The following is a 26,324-nucleotide window of genomic DNA, read 5'->3' as shown; positions in this document are numbered from 1 at the left end:
ACAAAGATGAGGGACATAAGCAAATGGAGATCCAGGGCAGAAAGACGGCATGCCTTTGTGCCTGACTGACTTGCGGCACCTCAAGAAGTCAGCAGGTATTGGTGGAGAAACGGTGGTACCATTCCTAGAGATGAGGCAGCAAGGGTTCTCCTATTAACCCCCATCCTCTTGGTTTGGGACACCCAAGGAAGGGCAGGCTTTAACTTGGGACAGATGTATCAGAGGACGGTGGCTCCCCATGCCTCTTGGCAAAGAGGGTGCATGGGACAAAGAGAAGCAGTCCTAGGCTTTGTCCAAGGGCAACCCTGATACAGGAAACTCCTGGCTTTGCTATCCCTTCTTGCCTTCACTGGTACCCCCACCACTGGGGATGGAGCCAGGGGAGCCCAGCCAAAGAGTTGGTATTCTCACCAGCTTGGTACATATGTGAGGGGGCGGGGGATGCTCTACATCCCTGAGCAATCAGAACATGCTGTACAGAAAGAGCCTCCCTACCATGGATCAGGACAGATGCCAGGAAGTGGAGTGGGCAGGAAGCCGGGAGCACTGCTACCCAGAGCTGGGTAAGAGCCGCCAGTCCCATAGCCACTGTTTCTTCACTTTTGGCCTTGCTAGAGAAGAATGAGTTGGCATCATACTCCTACCGAGGGCATCTCTCTGCTCCCTCACTTCTAAGTGCAATATTTCTAGCTGCTCTGACACATCGTTCAGATGTGTTCTCCAAAACCTGCCACTGAGCCAGGACCAGCCCTTCCTTGCTTTCTGCCTCCATCATGATTGTCCCCGGCCTCCTTGCTCATGTCTTCTCTCCTTGTGCAATGCCCTTCCTTACTCTCCCTCTATCCAAACTCTGCTTCCCCTCAAGACTCTTCACGATGACAACATCACATCCTTGCAGCCCAGGGTAATGTCTTGTCTTTAAGCCACTGTTGATCATGTAGTCCATACCACCCAGTTTAGTGTCTATGTGATCTCTAATCATTAGACTTGAGTTGGTCTTCTTGATCTTCAAAGACTGCGGTCTCCTTGGCAGCAAAAGTCTTGCTTCCTAGTTTTCCTGATGCCTTCCTAGGGCTTGGCTCAAAATAAGGATCTAATTAATGCCCATTGGCTAATCAAGTAGACACAGGCTGCCTCTTCTCTCGATAGTTGCTCTGCCAGCTCCTGGGGAAAGTGTAACATCCAAGGAAGGATTGCAGAGAAAACCCTGCTTCCACTAGGCTGTGAGCTGTTCAAAGGCAGGGATTGGGTCTCATCTACCCTCATCTCACACCAGGTGGAAAAAGAAGACAGGAACAGGAAGAGGGAAGAATGGTTCCTTCTTTCGTATTTAGGAGGCTGTGCTTGTGTTGTCTTCTTCCGAGGAAACCAGCTCAGAGTTACTCTTGGAGAACGACACTGAGCAAGCAGAGCATTCTGGCTTGCCTTTTCTGGCTCCTCTTCCTGCTGCTGTTTCATCACCATGGGCATCCCCCGGGCTCTCTGCTTCTGCCTTCTGCTTTCTCTTTCAGCCTTCTTGCACAGATTGCCCCTACTCCCAAGGCTTCTGTTACTGCTTCCAAAGCATGACTTACCGCTTCAGCTCTCATCTCCCTCCAGACTTCATGTCTGTATTTCTAACTGCCTGTTGAGTGATTTTTCTTGCAAATCCTATAGTCATATCCAGCTCTGGATGTCCAGATCCAAACTCAACATCAAAAGCTCCTTCCCCAGTACACTGGCTGCTTTCCTGATTCCTGAGATTACATTGGTAAGACCCTCCATTCTTCTAATTGATCATGGCTCTCCATTTCACTCATAATTGACTCTAATCAGCCATGCAGTTAGTAACTAAGTTTTCCCAGTTCCTTCTCCAAAAAGTGCTCATATCTGAACCTTTCTTTCAATTCCTGCAATCAGCATCACCACTGATACCAGCTTCTTTTAACTGATCTCTCCAGCTTCTCCCACTTCTAATTTTTCCTGGACCCCACATCCCGAAACATCTTAGTAAACTATTGCTTTCATCACATATTTCCACTAGGAGCTTAGCACTGGAGGGACATATCAAAACAGTCCACTTTTGTTGTTCGAATTATAATGCTGAAGCAGAGCACAATCTGACATGAGAGGGATAGGTCTCTTTGCCAGGTGAGCGCAGAATTTATCTTTGTTTTGAGTTTCTTACTAAAATTTAATGATGTTTTCACTCTTTGGCAGAAAAGACAGAAGAATGACTGATGGTTCACAGTTTACATGGCTGTCTTATGTTCTAAGTCTTGAGCCTGTTCCATAAATAGTTTTTCACTGCAGTTCCAAATGTTAAGTTGTGATCTGATGGAAGACGTTAAAACCTAAGAGGGAAACAGGGTTTTGTAAGCCTTTGGCACTTTGCTGACATGTCCGTGCTCCGTAACTTTCTTCCCCTGTCAAGAAGCTAAAGCTCAAGTAATCCAGTTTTGTTTTGAGTTTCATCAAATCTTAATGAGTTGAGGAAGGATCAATATAGTTTTCTACATCTCATGCCATTCCTAAATGGTACCAGAAGTAGCCCTGGGCAAAGGAGAGCTCTCCTTCCTTGCTGTGGACACATGCAATTTATGGTTGCAAGAAGTGATCTAGATTGCAAGTGAAATGGATTAAGAAAGGGGTGTGTTCTTTCCCTTTCGTGGCACAAGATCACTCTGATATCAGAGACAGACACTAGGGGAACAGTGGTCTAAAAGCGAGAGTGAGGCACTGTGGCCTGGCTCCTTACACCTCCTTAGCTTCAGTGAGCCAGTGACCATGTCTGATGCCCTCATAGGCATCAGTATTTAGGATGGAGCCACTTGGAATGAGGATGGAATGCAGAACGCTCTCAATCATCTCTCACCATGTGTAGGGGTCTGGGTAGCGCTGCTTAAAATCGGATGGTTATACTGATGATCACCTGAAAATCACAGAAAAAAGTTTTTAAAGAAGAGTTAAGGAATTCCGTGGTCTCTCCAACACAGCAGCACCTCTCTTGACCCCTACTATGCCCCTCTGTGTCAAAGGAGGCACTTATAAAAAGCCCGGAACTTTGGGTGCTCCAGAAATGTGAAGGGCACGGCCCTTCCTCTGCTGTTTCTCTTTCCTTCTGCATCAGGGCTCTGTCACCATGGTGACCCACCCACATCTGGGGATCTGGCTGACCAGCAATAGAGGTTTTGTTGGGGTGGAGGTGGGTGGAGGAGGAGAAGGTTGAAGCCTAGGGTACAAATGGCAAATACACACACATGGGGTGAAGAACTAGGCAGTCGAACTTGATCTTCTTTTGGGGGAAGGAGGTGTTGGAGTATGGTTGGCCAGGAAAAGGATGTGCTCACATGAGGAGCTTACACCTTATGGGGCTTTGATTCATCCCCAGTCTTTACACACAGGTGTCTGGGCGCATCCTGGTGGTAAATTGGCATGAACTCTCTGTCCACTGCCTAAGACCTGGAGTCCTGGGTTTTAGGCTTTGTCCTGCCTGTAAAGGACACAGCTTGCTATTTCAAAAGCATTTGTTTTAAATAGTAATGCGAAAGTCCACCTAGATCGAACAAGCCACAAAATTCATAGAGTAATCATTGCTAAAGCCAGGAGTTCGAGGATTCTAAGGGCCTCTGAAACGGGACGAAGATTTGGATTACCACTAAAGCGCAATTCAGCGTTGTAGTTGCTTCAGTTCAGCATCGCATTTTTGTTTTTTGTTGGTGCATGCCTGTGATTTTAACTAAAGCAAAATAAAGAGGGGGGCGTGAGGTCTTAGCTTTAGTTTATCTAAACCACACGTCCAGCTCTGCTTAGAGATAGAAGATCTGCTTCCACTTCCTAGATGAAACCTTTTTTCCTACCCTTGGCCCGATACCTTCTGGCTACTTATTCTTAAGCTCCTTCCCTGGATCCCTCTTCCTCTTCTGTTCTCTTAATACCAGTCCCCCAGATGGCTCAGGCGTCTTCACAAAGACATGGGCTCTACATTCTTTCCCAGGCTGATGGGTCTTAATTCTGTACCTCTAGCCTGAGGTCCACCTGGTCTGCAGGGTTAGATTTTTTTAAACTGCTTAGGGACCAAAGCCATGAAATTCCTGCTCTTTACACAAACCATTGTGTCCCGAAGTGAGCTCATTTTATTCTCCAGTGTTCAAGTTCAAGCTCTGTCCATGGTCCTAAGGTTCCGTGGGCTCAGAAAGTGAAACTGCAGTTCCCAGTCCCCACTCACCATTTCCCCCCTTTATCCTCCATATCCATTCAGCAAGTCCCCAAATCCTGTTTCTATGGCCACCTCCTAAATCCAGGCCCCCAGTATGTCATTTTATCCAGATTTCTCTTGGCTCTGATATCTGGCCATCTTTAAGACAAATCATCCTGTGTGCTCTGACTAGACAGGAGTCCCCCTACCAGTGGAATCATTTGATCATTCCTTTGGTTCAGAGCTGGGTCTTTAACTAGCCATGGACACTATCCATGTGGGTCGTGAGCCAGCATTTCCCACCTGGACATATTCTCCCTTCCCCCAAAGAGAATATTAAGTTATATCCAGGGAAAAACCATTTGCCAAATGCCGAATCACTTCTACCCTGGACCCGGATTTAAGCAAGAAGAGAATCCAGGAAGAGAGGTAGAGGGTAAATCTGTTCTCCTTGCTCTCCAGGGGCAAGGAGAATGCTGGTTTCATTGCTTTTCGTTGTTATTGTTATTTTTTGGTTTATTGGCTTGTAAGCAATATGGCAGTATCAGATAAACTGTTGCAGGAAATGAGAGAACCCAGGTTAAATGGTGGAGAGTGACAGAGAGAAATGCTTCTTATCTTCCAGCTCAGAATCTAGGTGTCACCCATAAAGGGAGATGGTTCAGGTTCATTTAATAATTTTGGGGAGTTCCCATTGTGGTGCAGCAGAAACGAATCAGACTAGGAACCATGAGGTTGTGGGTTTGATCCCTGGCCTTCCTCAGTGGGTTAAGGATCCAGCATTGCTGTGAGCTGTGGTGTAGGTTGCAGATGTGGCTCGGATCTGGCGTTGCTGTGGCTCTGGCATAGGCTGGCAGCTACAGCTCTGATTAGACCCCTAGCCTGGGAACCTCCATATGCCATGAGTGTGGCCCTAAAAAGCAAAAAATAAAATTAAAAAAAATTCTGGTAACTAGCTATGCTCCAGGCTCTGTGATAAACACTTTATACACATTTTAATGCACATATTAAAAACTAATCTTTGCAATGATTTTCACTTGAATATATATTATTGACCTGCCAATATCCAGACACTGTGGGGAAAAAAAAACCCTACCTCCTTAAATATCTTATTTGAAGTAGTACTTATAGTTGCTTTTTACAGATGACTTTACAAACAGGATCAATGTCTTGAATTTAGATATTTTGTTTACAAGTACCGTACTTTTCCTTTTGTTTAAATCTCACTTCAAATGTTTTGCTAATATTTGACTTTTTTCCTGCATTGGCATTAAGGAAAAAAATTTAAAGCACAGAGGTAAAAATTAAAACTGTCTTAAGCATTGTAGCATTTTGTTATATTTTCTTTTGTTTCCCTCCCCCTTTAAATCACTATATGTATGTTTACACACACACACACACACACACACACACACACACACAGTTAATACTGCAATGAATAACCGTTTGATTTTTTATTTTGCAAAAGTGAGAATCATATTACAACACTGATTTTCAATGGAGAAAAATATGGTGATTTGATCCTCCCACTTGTACAAAATGATAAATGTGTGAGGTTGTTGTAGCATTTTTATAGTAACAAAAGAAACAACCTAAATGTTCATACCTATATGTTCATATACACACACATAAATATGTATATTTTTCACATACGTAAGTATATACTACTTTTAATCTATTTCTTTTATACTTCATGTAAAACATTTCTTGAATATATTTTCATGTTTTGAAATAGTTTTTAATATGCTTTTATAATAGTCCTTTCGATAGAGTAGTCTATTGTATATTTCTATACATAATTTAAGCATAGGCTTATTATACATACATGTAGACATTCCCCTATTAAACTATTATGTGTATTTAGATTGTTTGAAAGTTCAATAAATTTACACCAAACAACCTTGAACACAGCTCTTTGTCCATGTCTTATTTCTTTAGGGAAATAACTAAAAGCAGAATTTCTTGGCCAACATACTGCCAATTGCCTGGCAATGTGATGAAGTGAATTAATAAATTTCCTCATACTGAACCAGTCCTCTATTCCTAGGAAACACCTTCTTTGATTTCTGCCTCTTATTCTTTCATTATAACACTAGATTCCATTTGCATATGTTTTATTTAATTCCTATGTATTCATAAAGAAAATTTGCATTTTTTTGTGCTAACATGTCAGGTTTTTTTGTATCAAGATAATGCTTTTGTAGAGTTAAGTGCATAGTGCTCATCTCTCTATATGCCTTGAACTATTAATAGAACTTATGAAATAGCTGTTCTCTGAAAGTTTGAAGGAAGGCAATAATAAAATAGCCTTGTATCTTTTGGGGGGTCCTTCTCTTGGTACCGTGGTAGGGGATTGGCTTGTTATTTCACCGACTGCACGACAGCAGCTTTGGCAGGTAGGACATGTTAGCATCACCAGTTTAGCGTTAAGGAAACTGAAGTTTGGAGACATTGAATAATTTGCCCAACAGGTGAAGCTGAGATGCAAATCCAGGCAGGCTGGTGGTAGGGCTCACATCCTTCACCATTATATATGCCACCTTTCATGCTCAGCAACATTTTCCTTGCCCTTGATTCATTCACATTTTCTAATTTTTTTTTTTGGCTTTTTGAGGCTGCACCCACAGCATGTGCAAGTTCCCAGGCTAGGGATCAAATCAGAGCTACAGCTTCCGGCTTACATCGCAGCCACATCAGCGTAGGATCTGAGCCATGCCTGTGACCTACACCACAACTCACGGCAACGCTGGATCCTTAACCCACTGACCAAGGCAGCGAACCTGCATCCTCATGGATCCTAGTTGGGTTTGTTAACTCCTGAGCCACAAAGGGAACTCCACTTTTTCTAATTCTAAATTCAGTTTGTAATTTGTTTTTCTTAAATCCACTGAACTTTTTAAATTTTATTAACTTAAAGCTATAACATCCCCTCATAAAAACTATATATCCCCTCATAAAAACTATATAGGAAATTATATATAGGAAATTATATTATATACAGGAAATTGTATTCCTTTTCTTATTCTTAATGTTCTATGTCTGGATTAGTGATGTATTCATTCCTATTCTTTTTCAAAAACTACCTCTTTATATATCAGGGTTTTTTCCTCCTCCAAATCATTATTTTATGTTTTTGGATTTGTTAATTTCTGCCTCCTAATTTTCTTTGGTTTGGTTTGTTACTCTTTTCAAATGTTTGAGGTTGAATCTCTAGTCCATTTATGTTTACTCTTCAAGTCTTCTGCTCTGAATTTGTCTCTTGCACTATCTCATGAGCATTGATATGCGATGTTCTTATTGCTGTTACGTCCTGAATGATCTGTAATTACAGGCTTGATTTTCTCTCTGACCCAAGACTTCTTTAGCAGCGTGTTATTAAATTTCAAAGTGTTTGGGTTTGTTGATTTGAACTTCTGCCATTAATTTTCTGTTTTAGTGTCCTGCGGTCAGAGAACAGGGCCTGTACAATTTCTGCTTTTTGGAATTTATTGAGATTTCCTCTGTGGGCCAGTGTATGCTCAATTTTTGTGAATGTTTCATGAGTACTTAGAGAAAAGGTATATTTTCTTCTCGTGAAGCACGAAATTGACATATATCTATTAAATCAGACATAGGAAATGCATTATTCAGTTCCTCTCTATCTTAATTCATTCTTTGCCTACTTAATCTGTCAAAGATGTGAGGGAGGTGAAGCCAGCTCTCCCACTACTCTTGCGTTCCTGTCATTTTCGCTTTGTACTTGTTCCAGAATCGGTTTTATGTATTTCATAGTTACATTTTTCAGCACCCACCAAAAAACTCATGGTTCCCATATCTCCTCTGTGGCTCGCACCCTGTATCAACATTAAATAACCCTTTCTGTCCTATTTGATGCCTTTTATTTTGCCTTTAAGTCCTCTTGATCTGACATGTATATTGCCAACCCAGCGTTCTCTTTGTTTGCATTTGCCTGATAAACTTTGCTTATCCTTTTGTATCTAACCTTTCCGTGTCATGTTGTTATATGCTTGTCTCTTGGCAAGAGCATACAATTTTAAGAAAATTTACGTATGGGCTTTGGCACATTCTAGGTTGCCTTGATAGCTAAAAATGAGTCCTCCGGCTCAGAAAACTGTCCTCCCTTCTGCTGTAATAGCCCCACCTCCCTGTTAGACTTCTATGTATATGATGTGGCCCCACCCTCCTCCACAAAGCTGAAAGTAGGTCACCGTTGATTTGACCAGGTGTGAATACCTGACTCAACCTGGGCCAACTGGAGCTCCTTCGCCAGAAATTAAGAACCATTGAAAGAGAGAAATTTGGTTGCTCTGCATGGCTGGACCCATGTCATGTAAACTAGGAAGTTATGGCCACTCTTACAGAAGTGGAAGAGAGAAGGTCAGTCTTTAGAGACTACGGCACATTATATTTTATCAAAACGTGGTGACAGTGGTGTTTCTAGTCTCACAGGCTCTTCCCTAACCTTCCCATCCCCCCATTAGATAGAGTATATACTCCTTCTTGAAACTGAAGGGCCTTCGTTTGTGACTGCCTCGTGAGCATCGTGAGGCAGAAGTAACACTGCATGCCTTCCACAGCTAGTTTGCACCTGGCGCTTCCTCTTTCGGCAAACTCAGCCTTGGATCCCAGCCACCATACTGTAAGAAAGTCCAGGCCACGTGCAAAGCTCCATCTAAGAGCTGACAGCTCCAGCTAAAGTATCTGTCCGCAGCAGGTGTCAACTGCCAGACACGGGAGTGAGAAAGACTTCAGATGACTCTAGCGCCCAGGCTAACATGAGCGATTCAGAGGCGAGCCATATCCACTGAACCCTGCCCAAATCGGAGACTCATGAGCAAGTAAATGTTGCCTTTATTGTGTTGTCTTCTAAAATTAAAACACTTTTTTTGAGCTCATCGAATCACCTGCCACTATAAGAAACAATATCTTAATAGGGTCCTACTATATAGCACAGGGAACTATGTCCAGTCTCCTGGGTTAGAACACGATGGACGATAATGTGAGAGAAAGAATGTATGCATATGTATGACTGGGTCACTTTGCTGTACAGCAGAAACTGAAAGAAAATTATAATTCAACTACAATAAAAAATTTAAAAATACAGATATTTTGTGTATCCTGTAGCCAATTTCCCCAGTGGTGACACTTTGCCAAACTGTAGCACTATATCAAAACCAGAATATTGACATCAATACAGTCAAAGTATGGAACATCTCCATCGCCAGGTGGATCCTCCTGCCCCCTTTCTACAGCCACACCCACTTCTTGTCTGTATCCACCCCCTCACTAGCCCCTGGCAACCATTAACCTCTCTCATCATTTCTGTGATTTTTGTCCTTTCAAGAATGTTATATGAATAAACTCATAAAGTATGTAATCTTTGGAATTGAGTTTTTTTTCATCAAGCATAATTCTCTGGAGACTCATTCAGGAATGCATCAGTAGTTCACTCCTTTTTCTTTCTGAGTGGTAAATATTCCACTGGTATGGTTGTCTCAGAGTTTAACTATTCCTCTGTTGAAGGACATCTGGACTGTTTTCTGTTTTGTGATATTATGAATAGAGCTGCTGTAAACATTTGTGCGAAGGTTTTGGGCTCAGACAGCTCTTCCCTTATCTGGGATGAATGCTTAGGAATACATTGGCTGGATTGTTTAGTAACTGCATGTTGTTGCTTTTAAGAATCTGCCAAACTGTTTTTAGCCATTCGGCAATGAATGAGTGATCCAGTTTCTCAACATCCTTGCCAGCATTTGGTGTTGTCATTATTTTTTATTTTAGCCATTTTTAGCCATGACAGCTCTGTGCTGATATCTCATTGTCGCTTTAATTTGCATTTCCCTAATAGCTAATGATGTTAAACATCTTTCCATGTGCTTATTTTTTCATCTGTATATCTTCAGTGAAATGTCTCTTGATTACTTTTGCTTACTTTCTAATCAGATTGTTTACATTTTTGCTGTTAAGTTTTGAGAATTCTTTTTATATGCCAGATAATAGTTATTTGTAGGATGCATGGTTTGTAAATATATTCTCCCAGGCTGTAGCTTTTACCAGGGTCTTTTGCAAAAACAAAACTTTACATTTTTATGAAGTCTAACTTAGCAAGTTTTTTCTTTTATGGATTGTGCTTTTGGTGTCAAGTCTAAAAATTCTTTTCCTAGTCCTAGGTCCCAGAGATTTTTCTCTTTTTTTTCTCTAGATGTTTTATAGTTTTATGTTTACATTTAAGTCCATGATCCATTTGGAGTTTATTTCCACATAAGACATGAGACTTAGGTTGAGGGTTTTTTGTTGTTGTTTGTTTTTTGCTTGCAGATTCAATGCTAAATTGTTTCAGCATCATATTTTGAAAAGGCTCTCTTTCCTCCATTTCATTGCTTTTGCGCATCTGTCAAAAAATCAGTTGGATGTATTTGTATGGGTCTATTTCTGGATTTTCTATTCTACTCCATTGAATTACATGTCTATTTCTCTGCCAATACCAGACATTCTTGATAATTGTAGCTACATGATATTTCTTGAAGTTATGTAGATTGGTCATTTCCACTCTATTTTTTCCCTTTAAAAATTATTTTAGCTATCCTAGTTTGTTTTTTTTTTTTTACCTTTTCATATAAACTTTAGAATATCATGGTCTGTATCATAGAAAATAGGAATTGTGTTAAATCTGTTCATTTTGGGGGGATAATTGTTATGTTTACTCTGTTGATTTCAACGCATGTGCATGCTATATCTCTACTTATATTGTACCATTTTAATTCCTTTGACATTTTTACTATATTTTAAAAGTTATTTTAAAGTGGTTGCTCTGGGGATGGCAATATGCATCTTTACTCATTACAGTCTTTAGAACTAACTTATTTCCAGCAGCACTTGGAAAATTTCCACAGTATTGCTCCAATGAGCCCCCTCCCCCACCAATTGTACTGTCACAGTCTATCTTTCTGTCATCTATCCATCTATATGTGTACATGTTATAACCAGTAATACAGTAATAAAATTATTTGTAATTTTTTTTGTCTTTTCAAAAAGTTAAGAGAAGACATGAGAAAAATATATGTGTTGCGTCTCTCACATTAACTTCATATTTATCATTTCTGGTGTTTTTTTTATTTCTTCCTGTGAATTTGAATTACTGGCTGCTGCCCATTGCCTTGCAGTGCATGAAGTTTCTGTAGTATTTCTTTTCTCTCTCTCTCTTTTTTTCCTGCTCCTGAGGCACATAGAGCTTCCCGGGTCAAGGATGCAGTCTAAGCCGCAGCTGTGACCAGTGCCACAGCTGCAGCAACACTGGATCCTTAACTCACTGCTCTGGCCCGAGGATCGAATCCACACCTCAGCATCAACCTGAACCACTTCAGAGTCAACGCCAGCACCTTAACCTGCTGTGGCACAGCAGCAACTCCACTTTAGTATTTCTTGTAAGTCATGTCCACTCTAAAAGAATTTTCTCAGTCTTTGTGTATCTGAGAATGTCTTTATTTCACCTTCATTTCTGAAAGTCAGTTTTGCTGGATGTAGCTCTGAGTGGATCATGTTTCTCTTCGCACTTCAAAGAGGTCTTTCCGACTGCCTCTGGCCTCCACGGCTTCAGATGAGAAGTCAGCCATTGATCCTACGGATGCTTCTCTAATGTGGTGAGGGCGTCGGGAGGTCCCTAGGACTCCAGGCCCTCATGACCTTAGTACTGTGGCCGGGACTCACAGCCGGCTCCGTTCTGGAAGAAGCCTGTGATGACTGATCTCCGAGGAGGCTTGGAGGAGTCCCAGGCAAGAATGTCATCAACTCCCTGCTCCTCCCTGAGGTTAGCAGTTTTCCACACACACACACATGCACACACACGCACACACACTTCTCAGACTGTGGTATGCTTTCTAGTCAATTTCCAGAGCACTGAAATGGCTCTTTGTATAAATTTGGTCCGGGCTTGTAGTCGTTTTCTGGGAAGAGGATTTGCTCACCTTCCCACTGGGCTAACCTCATCCAGGTGTTAGGATACTTCCCCTGATCACACGCCTGCTCCTCGTTCTCTGCCAGGCTGCTGGAGTCTCCCTAGGAGCCTGGAGACCTCAGTGCTCAGTCAGAGAGATGTTGGAGGGAGGTAGGGAAGAGAGGGGAGCTCTGGCTGGATCCTTAGTCTTCGGGTGGCTTAAAGGTCTTTTCCAACCTTTTGACATAAGTGAAATCCCAAATACATTTTAGGTTGAACGTTTTGTAATCCAAGGAGAATTTGATCTGTGTCCAGATTTCAGACACAGATTCCCACATTTTAATAGTTAGAATATTGGCTGGGGAAAGTCATTTGGTCTTGAAGACACTTCCAAGGAGGGCGTAATAGGTTCCAGAGTTCCTTTACCCTGAAATAAAGGGAATTGCTTATTGCTAAAAACTGACATATTTACAGAAATAAAGAGAGAAATTCCACATGGTGCTTTTTGTGGGCCTTGCTGTAAGTGCAGGCTCAGTGGTCCCTTCTACCTCTTCTTCGTGGGGAAGGGGCAGCACTGATGCCATGTAAAGACCCTCTGGTGCTCGCATCAAAGCAGGCACTTATGGGTCCCTCTAGAACAGTGCTTCTAAGACTGGCCCTAAGAAATCTTGTGGCTTCCTTGGAATTGCCTCCAGGGTTACCTCGTAAGAGGTAAAGTCCGGTGGGTGATGTACTATCACTGTCGTCCCGACCCTGGCCTCACTCAGAGCAGCTTGGTTTCCGTCTGTCGTCTGTATTGAGCTTCCACCTACGATTTCATTTGGAGAAACAGTCCCAGTGTTTACAAGTTCAAAATCTACCGGTCAAGCCCATCATCTCACTTTCCCCTTAAGAAAAAGAGACCCAGAGAAGTGAAGTGACCTGTCCAAGTTTACAGAGTTGGCAGGAGACAGAGGCCTGGGTCTTAGCTTGTGTTCCTTCCTAGCGCGTCATTGCCTGAGAGCTTACGTGCTCTTTTCAGACTCCCTGGTGTTCTCCAATGGAGGTTCTGGGAAGCAGTGCATGGATGGCTCTGCCCTTCTTTGCAAGGTGCACTTGGCCATCAGTGTACACCTGGCTTCCCTGAAACACTGAATTCACAGGATGGGGGGAGAATAATATTACTGAGAAGTAATCTACTTTGAAGCTGAGCGACAGTTCTACAGTTTGTAAGGTCATTCAGTGTCAGTTTGAAATGATTACTTCTTGACCTGTGTGGATAAATATTAATAGGGTCAAATAATAGGATAATGGGTCAAATAAGCTTTAGATTCTATCTTTCCTCTTGGATATTCACCGTGCATGTTGAAGGCTTTGAGAAACCTAGCCATAAACAACCCATCTTGTTAGTTATTTGACTACTTTTTTCTTAACCTAAAAGTCAGAGTGCAGATAGGAAACAGATACACATCTAATTGGATATTTTAAGGGGATTTTAACAAAGGAACTATTTAAAAAGGTGTGAGCAGGATGTAAGACACCCATCAGTGGCTGTCCAGTGCCCAGGGCCAGTAGGAATGGGAGACTTGATCCAAACCTGGCCTGACCGGTGAAGGAAGGGAGCGGCTTCTGCAACCCAAAGTGGGAGAGAGCTGTGTAGATGGGGCCCCCTGACCTTTGGTTGAGGGACAAAGTTGGTCCCCCTTAATTGTACCAGCAGGCAGCATGGGAAATAAGAATTCCAAATTCATCTTCGCTATCCTTTTGATCTTTTTAGGATTCCCCATTTACCAAACCCAATGACTACCCATAGAACAAAATATCCCAATGAAGCAAAAATAAATCTTAGCAACCAGGAGGCTGCGTGGAGGGGGCCTGTGGCTCTGGAGGGTCCCATGGAAAAACTTTCCAACCCAGACTCCCTAACTCACTCTGATAAATGCTACTCTGATACATTCTGAAGATGGTCTGGGGGGTTTGGGCAGGTGGTGTTCCAGGTAATGGATGCAGTTTGGGGGTGGGGTAGCAGCTAGGTGTTGCTGTAGAAGGGTCAAAGCAGAATTCGTGAAGTACAAAGAATAAGGAGGCTCACAATTCTGAGAATTTGCCTGGAGCTCCCTTCTCTCCGGTGATGTGGATGGGTCTATTAGACGTGATATCCCTGGACTTATCATCTGATCACGTCTCTCCTTGGTCTTATCAACCCATCACATCTCCATGCCCTCAATTACCAGTCTCCGTCTCCCCCTGCCCCTTCAAGGAATCCTGGGCCTTGGCACAGTGCCCAGTCAGGGCTGTCAGCCTCCTGATGGATGGAGCTGGGTAGCATAACAGTTAATTAGCGCTCGGGACTTGCAGATCGATATGCTGACGAGACTATAAAGTGACAAAACAGTTTCCACCAGAGCTCCATGGCTGCTTGAAGGAAGCAGAGAAGCGAGGTGGACCCTCTGCCCCGTGAGAGCATCACTGTACACCATGGATGGGCTCTGAGAATGGGACGATGCTGCAGCCCTCCAGCCTCTGCAGGCATGGAAGGTGCTGGAGCCGACCGTGGGTTTCTTCCCTTTGGGGTCTGGTTTCACGGGTCACGGAAGTGGCTAGTTTTCTCTGGGGAGCAAATAAACTGTGTGCTGACATGTGTGTTCATGCATTTCCATGTCTGTGTGTTTGCTTATGTGCATGTTTGGAAGAGGGAGAGGGTGAAAGAGAAGAGCCTTGTGGTTGGTGTCAGACGCTCCTGGTGTAATTCGGTCCTAGATGTAGCAAAAGCAATTTCCTTTTAGTGAGTCACAGGGTATTGCAGGGTACCAATAATACCCAAAGACATCAATAATGATGTGCTCAATGGCATCTTCAGAGTACAAAACACAGAGATAATATGCATATTGATTATAGATTCTGAAATCTTGGGTCTTATCACCACATCCTGGAATTGCTACAATAGCCTTCTAATTTCTTCCCTGCTGCCAGGCTTTGCCCTTTGGGTCCACCTAACACACTCCTGCTAGAATAGGCTTTCTTAAATATGCTGATTTCATCCTGGCCTTTAGCCTATAAGTATTACAAACTACCAATAGTTTTACGCCTAGATCCCTGACACCAAAAGACTTTTGAACGAGTCTACCTAAGCATCATCTGACGACCATGTTAAAAAAAAAAAGTTTCTGAGTGCTTTTGCCACCCATGAACTATGATTTAGGTGATCTGAGACAGTCCCTAGGAATTAGCATTTTTAAGAGCATCCTGCACCTGCAGCTGGAATCTGGACCACACTTGGAGAAATGCTGCAGATGTCACCGTATTTCCGAAGGTGCCCATCCATGGTCCGGGTCTATCTAGGCCTATTTCCTCCCACCCAACACTCCAGTGATTTATATGACTGGTTCCCAAGGCCCCCCTCACCAGCTCAGCACTTTGCTCAAAAACATCCTCCGCCTAGAATGCTCTTTCCCTCCTCACTTCCTCCAAACCCTTCCAGTCAGTGATGATGAAACTCCAGTTTCATCTCCATCAAGTCATCCTTCGGTCCCCCAGTGCTCAGTGATGTTCCCTGCCCTTCTGACGACTGGAGTCTTTATTACTGCCACCATTTGCTCTTGGTACCTAATATAGCATTTGTTTTGTTTTATTTTATTTTATTTTTTTTGTTGTTTTGTTTTTTGTTTCTTTGTAGCCATGGTGTGCAGCGGCTTGATATGGAATCTCAGTTCCCCGACCAGGGATTAAACCTGGGCTACTCCTACTGTACAGCACAGGGAACTCTATCCAATCTTTTGTGATAGAACATGATGGGCAAGAATATGAGAAAAAGAATGTGTATATATATATATATACATATACACATATATATATGGATGGGTCACTCTGCTGTACAGCAGAAATTGACACCACATGGTAAATCAACTATACTTTAATTAAAAAAAAAAATTCCAAGAAAAGCAACCTGGGCCACAGCAGTGAAAGTGCTGCGTCCTAACCACGAGACCCCCAGGGAACCCCCCCATTTCGCGTTCTTTACTTCTCTGTCTCGGCGCGCTCACACTTTCTGAGAAGATGAAACACTCCACAGTTAAGGCACGTCTCCCATCTCTGAGTACAGTGAGCCTGGCTGGAGGTGGAGAACGAGCTTCTCTTTTGTTCCCCTTAACCCAGTCCTCCCTGGGCTGGGCTCCTTGAGGCCCTGGTACAGTGTTTTGAATGATGAATGAGCGAGTCAGTGAGTCAGCTCCTGAGGCCGTGGCAGTGATGCTTGAGTGTCTGTCCTGCGTTCTCTTCTCTTGTCCTCTCCCCTTCAGCTCAGAGGGGCAGATTTTCCGGGCCTGCAGCCAGCTTTGCGGCTGTTGTCTTATTTTATGTGCATCTGCGTGTGAGTGTGTGTGGAGCCGTAGGGCACCCTCCTTCCCCACCTCACATCCAACGCACACCTCACTCTTCGGCTCGAGGCTAAGTTTCCATTCTGATGTTCACCAGCACAATCCTTTCCCTCTCGGGGGCCTGCAACGGTCCACACAGAGAGGCAGGCCTGTGAGTCACGGGCGGGGGGCCGGTGGGGTTCCTCCCAAGGTGACTGGTCAGATGCCGGTGACCTTGGGAGGTCACCCATCCCTGTGCTCCCAGCCACCCTTCTCCTTCTCTGCCTCTGTCTCCTCTCCAGAGACTGTGACTTGAGGTCCCCGGGGTCCCAGCCCTGAGAGTCCTGCTTGGCGTGAGCCCCTCCCCCATGGGCCTGCTCAGCTTCCCCACTTCTGGCGAGAACTGTCGTTTTCAATGCTGCCTGCACGTGGGCAGTGGTGCCCACGCATGAAAACAGTGTGTCTTCTGCCAGATTCGCTTCAAAAGGCAAGCTTAGGTCTCCCCGGGAGAGCCGCCTGCTGCCTGCTGGGATCTCCTCCTCCCGGAGAGTAACACCTCCTCTGGGCCTCGAGGCGCCTGAGTGGTGTCTGCTCTGCTAACAGTCATTGTCAGCACCACAAAAGCAGTGTTTAACAAACCCTGACTCAAGGGGATTAATCATCCTCCTGGCAATAAAGACCGAGCCTGTCCCCAGAACTAGTTAAATCATATCCCTGGAAAGTCAACCTTGGGATGCTCTGGAATTACCTGGAGCACCATAGGGTATGAGTACCACCTGTGCGATGAGGTAGCCCTGGGAGAGGTTGGGATGGTCTTGGCCTCTGACATTGGCCAGTTGGCCTGTCAGGTGGGCTCTCCAAGAGGGTTTAAGGCCTATGACAGTCTCCGAGAAGTGGGCTTGTGAGACTCTGGCAGATTCCAAGCTCTTCTTACCCTCTCCCAAAGTCATTCCATCTTCCAGTTTCCTGAACTCTGTCTTGGCCCCCAGCACAGGTACTGGGGGACGCCAAGGGTCTCAATATTTCAAAAGGTGTCTCCAGTTGAAGTAACTAGAGCAGAGGGATGATTCATATTTAGAGGTCAAAATAGCCCAAATAAAAGATAGGTCGCCAGAGGATCTGCATCTATCCTAGAACTACTATGAGCTATAAGCATGCTTCGCTCCCTTTAAGGAGTGAAATTTTTTTGAGATATGGGTCCATTTTTAATCTTCACATTTGTTCTTTATATTTCAATACCAGCCGGAAGACCTTCTAAGCCTAATGCCTGGCCCAAGAAGCCACACGCATTGTTATCATATGTTTATATGTGTATAAATGGAGTCTTCCTGTGTTTGGGCAAAGATGACATCTTTTTTTCCCCTGTGAGTTACCATGTGTGTCAGACACTTGCTGGGCTAAGTAATTGATAGGTAGCATGTCATCGAAACCTTACAGTAATTCCATGAGGTCATTCACATTTTACTGATGCCACTGAGTTGCCCAAGTTTGCACAGTATATAAGTGGCTGAACCCAAATTCAAGCTCACATCTAAAGAATGTGCTCTTGAACTCTACCCTGAGCGGCTATTTCGCTAGAATGTGCAATCAGAGACCCATCTGCAGCATCACCTACAGAGCTGGGCTCCGTTTCTAGGTTCTCTTCTTTGCAAACTGATGCTCAGGGGCGGATACTTGGAGAACATGTCACAAATTCCAGCCTATAGGACCCATTCTTATGCCCACCCCACACAGCCCGGTGACGCGGTCCCTGACTCGGCCCAGAGCAGTGCAGCTCTTCGGGGTCCTTGTGTTTCCCCACTGGTGGCACTCTCCTAGCTTCTCACTGCAACCCCTTCTGTTCCTTTATTTAAAAACCATCATCCGGAGTTCCCATCATGGTGGAACGGAAACGAATCTGACTAGGAACCATGAAGTTGTGGGTTCGATCCCTGGCCTTGATCAGTGGGCTAAGGACTCAGCATTGCCATGAGCTGTGGTGTAGGTGGCAGACTCGGCTCAGATCCCACGTTGTTGTGGCTGTGGCGTAGGCCAGCAGCTGGAGCTCCAATTCGACCCCTAGCCTGGGACTCTCTCTATGCCGTGGGTGTGGCCCTAAAAAGCAAACAAACAAACAAATAAATAAATAAGTAAAAAATAAAAACCATCATCCAGTCAGTGCAGGCAGCTTAGCAGAAGCCGGCCAGACTGCTAGGGACATAGGGAGACCACAGGCATTGAGTGCTCCTCTGGGGACCATCACGCAGAGCTCTGATGGTCCAGGCTTGGGAATAGGGAGCATGCTAAGGGTGCCCTGCCCTCCCATGTCTGCTTTCCTGCCTATGACCTTCTTAGAATGACCCCAGCACACAGCATCTTGCTGGCCTCTCCACCGAGTTCCGCCTCCAAGTGATGGAGTGATTTCCTGCATTCCGAGTCTGTCTTCCTGAAACACCTCTACCCCCATAGCTACTTGCTCGATTCTTATCCATCCTTCAAGGCCAGCCTGGAGACCACCTCTTCCACCGCTGCCTTCTCCAGCCCCTTCTCCTCCCTGTGCATCCCCCTGTGCTGTGTAACGTCTTGGGGGCACTTGCCACCTTGTGCTTTGTGTTATAATCGCATATGTGTGTGCCTTCTCTTTTCTGTCACAGTCTAAGTGTCTTGATGTTAAGTGAGAGAGGGCTCATCTTTGTATTGCCCAGGTCATTTTTTTTTTTTTTTTTTTTTTTTTTGTCTTTTCCTAGGGCCGCACCTGTGGCATATGGAGGTTCCCAGGCTAGGGGTCCAATCGGAGCTGTAGCCGCCGGCCTACGCCAGAGCCACAGCAACACGGGATCTGGGCCGAGTCTGTGATCTACACCACAGCTCACAGCAACAGAGGATCCTTAACCCACTGATCAAGGCCAGGGATCGAACCCGCAACCTCAAGGTTCCTAGTTGGATTCGATAACCATTGAGCCGTGACAGGAACTCCTGTATTTCCCAGGTCATTTTACAGAGTGCTTTCACTCAATAAGCGTCTATTGGATGAATAAATGAGTCTGTTATGCTGGGCACTTGGGGAGCGAGGAGGGTGGATCTGACACAATCCTACTGGCACATAATGGATGTTCAATAAATATTTTTGAATGAAATAATATGTATATAGCATTGCAGAGAGTACAGAAAATATTTTGAAAATTTTTGTGGAGTATAATTAGGAAAGGCTGTTAAATCTTGAACAAGGCTACCAAAGAGACCTGATTTTGGCCTGTATGGAGGGGAGATCAGAGGACGGCACTTCTTTCAGGTAAAGGAAGCCTGAGGATAAAGAGTGAGGGTGGAGTTTGCAGGGCAAGGGTTGGGATTAGATAGAGGGAGTGTGCTGGAGAAGGTAGCCATCAAGGTGGGTAGAATGAAGCTAGAATATGGCACTTTTAAATGGGAGGTTGAAGACTCTGACTTTATCCTGAAAGGCTGTTGGTTCCCAAATAGGAAGATGATATGACAAAAGCCTGGTTTCCTGAAGATTGATCACTAGGAATGACTAGAGTGGGGAAGGGAAATCAGTTTGCAGGTGCCATGGACTGAATGTTTGCATCCTCTCAAAAATGCATGTGTTGAAATCCTAACCCCCAAGGAGATGGCATTTGGAGGCTGAGCCTTTGGGAGGTGCTTAGGTCACGAGGGTGGTGCCCTCCTGAATGGGATTAGTGCCCTTCTCAAAGAGACCCCACAGAGCTCTCCAGCCCTTTTGCTGCCAGATGAGGGCACAAGTTGGCAATCTGACGCTGAAGAGGGCTCTTGCCAGAACCTGACCTTGCTTGCTGGCACCCTGGTCTCAGACTCCCGGCCTCCAGAACTATGAGAGAGAAATCTGTGGTTCATAGGCCGCTTCGTCAGTGGTAATCTGTTACAGCCAAGGGATGAAGACCGGAAGCCCCTGCAGGAGTGCAAGAGGGGAATGGGGGCCAACTCAAGCCAAGATTCCTTCCAGACTGAGGTCTCTATAGTGTATGCTCTGTAATGAGCAAAGGGCCAGGCAGAAATTGTAAAGAGAGCTGATAGTAAGTACCCAGGGACATTTCTTCATTGGAGGACCTGCTCCTGCTGATGGTTGGCTTCAGCCCCTGTCTCGGGTGGAAAGGCTAACTGGCAGAGCTTAGCTTTGATGACGACCACAACCCCAGCCACTGTCCATACCCACTGTCCCGCAGATGTCCCAGAAGGTCTCTGTTGGGGGCGCTCAGTAAGCTGTGAGGACAGGGGGAGGTGTCCCATTCCTCACCGTTTTTCTGGAAAGACCGCCTTCACCAGCCCCAGCACACCCATTTTCAGGTACCCGTGAGCCCAGTGGAGAAGGATGTGATGCTCCCTTAGCTGATACTACTCAGGGGAGAGCTTGAGAAATCATCCTGTGTTGAGAATCAGGATATGTGGGGGGTGGGGAAAGCCTCCAGGAGCTGGAAGAAAAAAAAAAAAAAGCCCTGCTAGGATGGGGAAGGCATGGATGCCTGGAGCCATGATGAGTGGCAGCGTCATCACTGTAGGAGACCCAGTGAACTGTAGGGACTGACTAGATTCTTTATGTTTATTACTCTATTTAATGCCTATAGTCACTCCTGGGAGGTAGGAACCAGTGTTATCCCCATTTTATCGATGAGGAAACTGAGGACAGATTGGTAACTTGCCCAGGTCACAGCTGTGGGTCAGGGCACAGGTGGATGCATCCAGCCGTCAGGCAACAGACCCACCACGTTAACTCCCGCTAACTGGATTGGAGCTTGCTCCTCTCCCCAGTTCATCACAGTTGATCTTGTCAGGGACACATTCTACTCAAATCAGTTTCTAAGACAACTGAGCAGACTTTCTCGGTCGCCTGGGAATCCTGGCCATATGAATATTACAATAAAGTAACCAACATCCACTGATTTCCCCAGCAGGGAAGAAAGGACCGTTAATAAATTCCCCATTTGCTGAGCCGTTCCACGGCGAAGCAAGTTCGCCTGATATGCTGAGAGACGTCTACTGTCATTACAGAGGTCAGCGCCCTTGCTGGGAAACATTTCCTTGCTTTGGTTTGTGAAAAATGCACCCACTGCTTCTTTTCCTTCTGCATGTAGAGACCATCTGCCAAGCAGAACATCTTCAATAAATGGCTAGCCTTGGCAGCTGCTGGAACTTGGTACCAGCGTTCTGAGACCTTCCTTCAAGTGTGATAAAGCACAGGAGCCGTGGGGGAAGCAGCCCACTCCTGCACCCCTCTCTTGGGCTCCCGGAAGATTTTGGAAGGATCTCTGCCCCCCCCCCCGAAAACAACTCTGGCTGTTACTGTCTTTCTTTCTTTCTTTATTTATTAAAAACTATATAATTAACACGTCGTTGAAAAACTAGAAAATAAAAATGAACTTTACAAAATGCCTATTTTTTCCCACCAAAAAAAAAAAATGGAGTAAACAAATTGTTTTGTGATGTGACTTTTCAGTGACAAAATACTGTGGATATTTTTCAAAGTCAATAGTGCGCTTTTCTCCGGTGGTCATGAATAGTAGCTTGGCGTTCAAACATAGAGACAAGCATCTAATCTAATTGGTGATGGCGGTTTGGTTGGGTTTGGCTTTTAACCAGTTCCCTACTGTTAGATGTTTAAGTTGGTTTCATCTAAGACCTACTATAAATAATACTTTCTATCTCTGCTCTACGCTGGAGGTCTTATTTGTTGTTTCTAGGAAACATTTCTAGACTCAGAATGTGTAGGTTGGGGGACTGTAATTTAAAAGATTTTGGTTGGATTTCTTTTTTTTTTAATGGCATTTATTATGTTAAGGTATGTTCCCTCTCTACCCACTTTGGTAAGAGTTTTTATCACGAATGGATGTTGGACTTTGTCATATGCTTTTTCTGCATCTACTGAGATGATCATGTGGTTTTTGACTTTTGTTAATGCGGTGTGTGAAATGCTGTGCTGATTGAGTGATACGTCTTTCGATTGCTAATTTCCTCCTCACTCTGTATATCACGGGTATTACCTTTTTCTTGGAGGAGTGAGTAGTTTTTACGAAGGAGAAAGATTGTGTTTCATTGATTACTAGTGAGATTAATAATTTTAAAAACCTTCCCCTATGTTTGGCAGGGGAAATATCTTTGTGATATATATGTATATTTATATATATAGATAGATAGATAGATTTTTTTTTTCTTTTTATGGCTGTACCTGTGGCATATGGAAGTTCCCAGGCTAGGGGTCAAATCGGAGCTGTAGCTTTGGCCTATCCCACAGCCACAGCAATGCTGGATCCAAGCCACATCTGCAACCTATGCCACAGCTTGTGGCAATGCCTGATTCTTAACTCACTGAGTGAGGCCAGGGATCAAACCTGCATCCTCACTGCCATTATGTCAGGTTCTTAACCCGCTGAGCCACAACAGGAACTCCACTTTGACGTATTTTTTGACTACGTTTGATAGGTCCTTTTGCTCATTTCTCCCCCATTGGGGTAATTATCTTATTTTTATTCTTTAAAAACTGTCTTAAAGAAGTCTATATCGGGAGGATATTGTTCCTACATCTATTGCACATCACAACATTTCCCCCAATTTTTAAAAATCATCTGTCTTCTCGTTTCAATTTTTGACTCACAAATATCTTAAAATCAAATGTGGTCACACTTATCCGTATTTTCCTCTGTGTTTCGTCTCTTTGTCAATGTATTAATGTACAATTCAAAAAGCTGTTTGGGAGCACAGACCCTGGGCTTACGGCTGGGATCTGTTCGAAGAGATTATTCTCATTTCCAGGTAGCACAACTGTTGTTTTTTTTATTCTTTGATGGTTTCACTTTTGATATTTTAATCTTCAACGTACATGTAATTACTGTGTTAGGTCATAAGAGAAGAATTTAATTTATTTTAAAGAGGTTAACTATTGAGTCCAATGCAGTCTTTCCTGCCACTTAGGCAAATCCATCTTAATCCTGCACCAAATCAAGGAAGCCGGCAAAGTTGGCGGCTCAGCGCACAACTGTTTAGATTAACGATGGTAAAGGAAGGTTGCCCGGGTCGAGTCTGCAGGGCCACCTGTCCGTGAACTTCACGTCCAGAAATGATTCGGTACTTTTGAGAATATTTCGATAGTAGAGGAGCAACTAGAAGATGTGAAGACTTTGACTAGGAATCTGTCTCATAAAATATTAAGCGGAAGTTGACTGTAAAAGAAAGCAGAGAGCTAAGCTGGGGCATCAGGTGAAGCTGGCCTCATGCAGGCTGCTTGTTCTTTATTATTAATCGAGCATGTATTTTGACCAGATGGCTGCATTTCAGTGCTTTCCATGTTAACCACAGTTCATCACACATGAAATCCCACGCTGCTTATTCTATGTTTTTGCTCCGACTCTCACACTGTACTAAGCATTATGTTTTAATCTTACCTTCCAGTATCTAAATATCCAGCAGTGCAAATGTCCATGGGTTATTTTTCTGCGTGTATGTGTGTACACATCAGTCTCATGCATTTATGCTTCCAGAGGTATTTTACTCTCATGTTGTGAAATTAACAAATAGAGATTTTTATTTGCAATTACGTGACATTTATAGATTCATTGGAAGATAACTGAAAAATTTCTCCTTTGGAGACATGGTATACATCCCCCAAATATTTAAATCTTTTATTATGTACAGTAGTAAATACATGTTGTCTTCTTTATCTAGATCCTGTCCATTTAAAAATAACATTTATTTGTCATTGCGGCTTCCTGTTTTCTAGGTACAGTGTGCATACTGTAAATACTCTCGAGTAGCCAAAAACACACTAGGGAGGTTATAACGTAATGAAAGACCAACATCAGGAAGTAAGCTCCTGAGACATCATAATATTTGAAGTTTACGTTAAAGTTCATCATCTTTGAGAACTGATGGGCCAGCAAACGCGTAATTGCAAATAAACCTGGGGGAAGGGGCTTGCTGATAGATTTGGCAATCAGATCAGACAAGGTGGCCTGATTCAGGGGTGCAAGGTAGCCTGTGGACACTCACATTCCAGATGACACCAGGAGGTGCCCACCCGTCTGTCCAAATCCAGGTGACTGCCCTGATGTTGGACTTCAGTCTCCTTTTTACTTAGAGTCTGGCAACCATGCCTCCTTATACAGCCCTTTACAAACCAAGCTGGGATGGAGCATTCCAGAAAGAGGTGGTCTGGCAAGTCTGCTCCAGGACCTTCCTACACGATGGGCTCTAAGCCTCCACTAGCTTCTCGACCTTAAGAAGCACTCCAGGTGAGAGGCCACCTGCCTGGATGTCAGGTGGAAAGTGAATCCCATCGTCACCATCCCATGTTGCAGACCTATTCATTTCCTGGACGTTTTACCCAAAGAATTCATTTTTCGCTCGATCAGCCATGGGTTTGGGTTTCCCCAGGCCAAGGTTTCCTGTGCAGGATGGTGGATGATGGTCTTGGCTGGTCCATAAAGACCGCTGGAATGTGTCTTCTGGTGCTATGCGGAAATCCATGCAGAAGACGAATAGACCCCATACAGATTGGATGGGCATATGGGCGGCAGTCAGATAAGGGTGATGCTCTGGGAGTGCCACAAAGATTGTTGGTTTGGCTGGAAAAATAAAAACTGCACTGCAGTCTCACTGGAGGAGCTGGTGGGCCTCTCCGCTGAGTAAATTGGCTTGAATTCCGTCTTGGGTGTCACTGCTGTGGGTCTACTGCTGGATGACTTGTACACTTGCATTTTTACAAGTATCGAGATAAGAAGGAGAGTCGTTCTTTTTCTACTGAATGCATTTTTATAGCGTTTATTTTATTGTATTGTTAAGTTAGGAATAACCTGGTGAGAAAATTTGGTCTTTCTTGGTAATTACTACCAAAGAGAATGACCTAGACCCAAGGTTGGCAAACTATGGTTTATGGACCAAATCTGACCTTCTGCCAGTGCGGGAAACACAGTTTCATTGGAACCCAGCCACACCACTTGTTTACATATTGTCTGTGCTTCTTTCGTGTCTATGAGTTGTTAAGAGAGAGACGGTGTGGCCTGCAAAGCCCATAACACTTACTCGCGGTCCCTTTACGAAAAGTGTTTGTTAACCCCTGACATAGGTCACCTTCTAGACATCTGAGGTTATTATTTTGGTAGGCATTCCCTAACTTTTCTCCAGTTTGCGCAAAATCTCATATGAGTTCCCTTATGCATTCAGCACATTGTTTATCCCTGAAGGTGTCATGACGTGGCAGTGTTGAGAGTCGTATTTGCCTGGGGTGGGCATGTGGCCAAACATGCCCTAAAAACCAAAATGGTTTTATCCCTGCTCAGGGGCGGGGGGAATCAAGTATGGTGCTCTGGTCACCCACCTGACCCCACACGGCGCAGGAGGGAAACAGCTGTGTCCATGGGGATGGTCCGGGCACAGCTTGGACTCAGGACTTTCTAACAACAAGGCAGGCATTCTTGCTAGGCTTCTTCATTTCCACAAGCAGATGTGACCCGCTCCCAGATTCAGCATCTATTATTGCACAAGGCAGCGTATTTGTTCTGCCCAGGAGCAGAGGCTCCAGCTTCATCATGCAATATTCATCAAGTGTTTGGTTGCAAGAGACAATAGCCAGGGAGTATTGCAGGAAGGAAATAGAGGCCACTGATTCATCCTGACGTGTGAACCACATCTGGGCCAATCAGATCAGCAGAGAGCAGGGCGCTCACAGCACCGTGTAACGATGCCTCCACTTTTTCCGGACATTCACTCTAAAGTCCACTGAAGGTGGGTCTGTGGACCAGCCCTGTGAACCTCATCATTCAGGGTAACCTGGCTGGGTTACATCACAATGTCCCTTTAAGGACGCCACTGGGACAAAGAAGCCCGATCTTCACACCAAGAGGTAGACATCTTTCAGCTGTCGGCTTGTTTTCTTCTT

The 26,324-nt window shown here is 44.3% G+C and overlaps 1 protein-coding gene across 6 annotated transcripts in view; it reads right to left on the bottom strand.

Moving 5' to 3' along the window:
• SHISA6 (shisa family member 6) overlaps window positions 1–26,324 on the bottom strand; it is a 408,603-nt gene that overhangs the window by 8,927 nt on the left and 373,352 nt on the right. For 3 of the 6 annotated variants that reach the window (XM_084986184.1, XM_021066272.2, XM_084986182.1), the window contains one exon: window positions 2,855–2,911. The exons of the other annotated variants lie outside the window; for them this stretch is intronic. In XM_084986184.1, the coding sequence (XP_084842310.1) occupies window positions 2,855–2,911 (57 nt within the window). The remainder of the gene's footprint in view (window positions 1–2,854; window positions 2,912–26,324) is intronic. 6 annotated transcript variants of the gene reach the window in all.

Source organism: Sus scrofa, chromosome 12 (assembly GCF_054392235.1).
Source record: "Sus scrofa isolate SSC_HxYL_T2T_F1_AM1 chromosome 12, Sscrofa_HxYL_maternal_Yorkshire_Landrace_v2.0, whole genome shotgun sequence".
Lineage (NCBI taxonomy): Eukaryota > Metazoa > Chordata > Mammalia > Artiodactyla > Suidae > Sus > Sus scrofa.
This window is presented reverse-complemented; position numbering and strand designations above follow the sequence as displayed.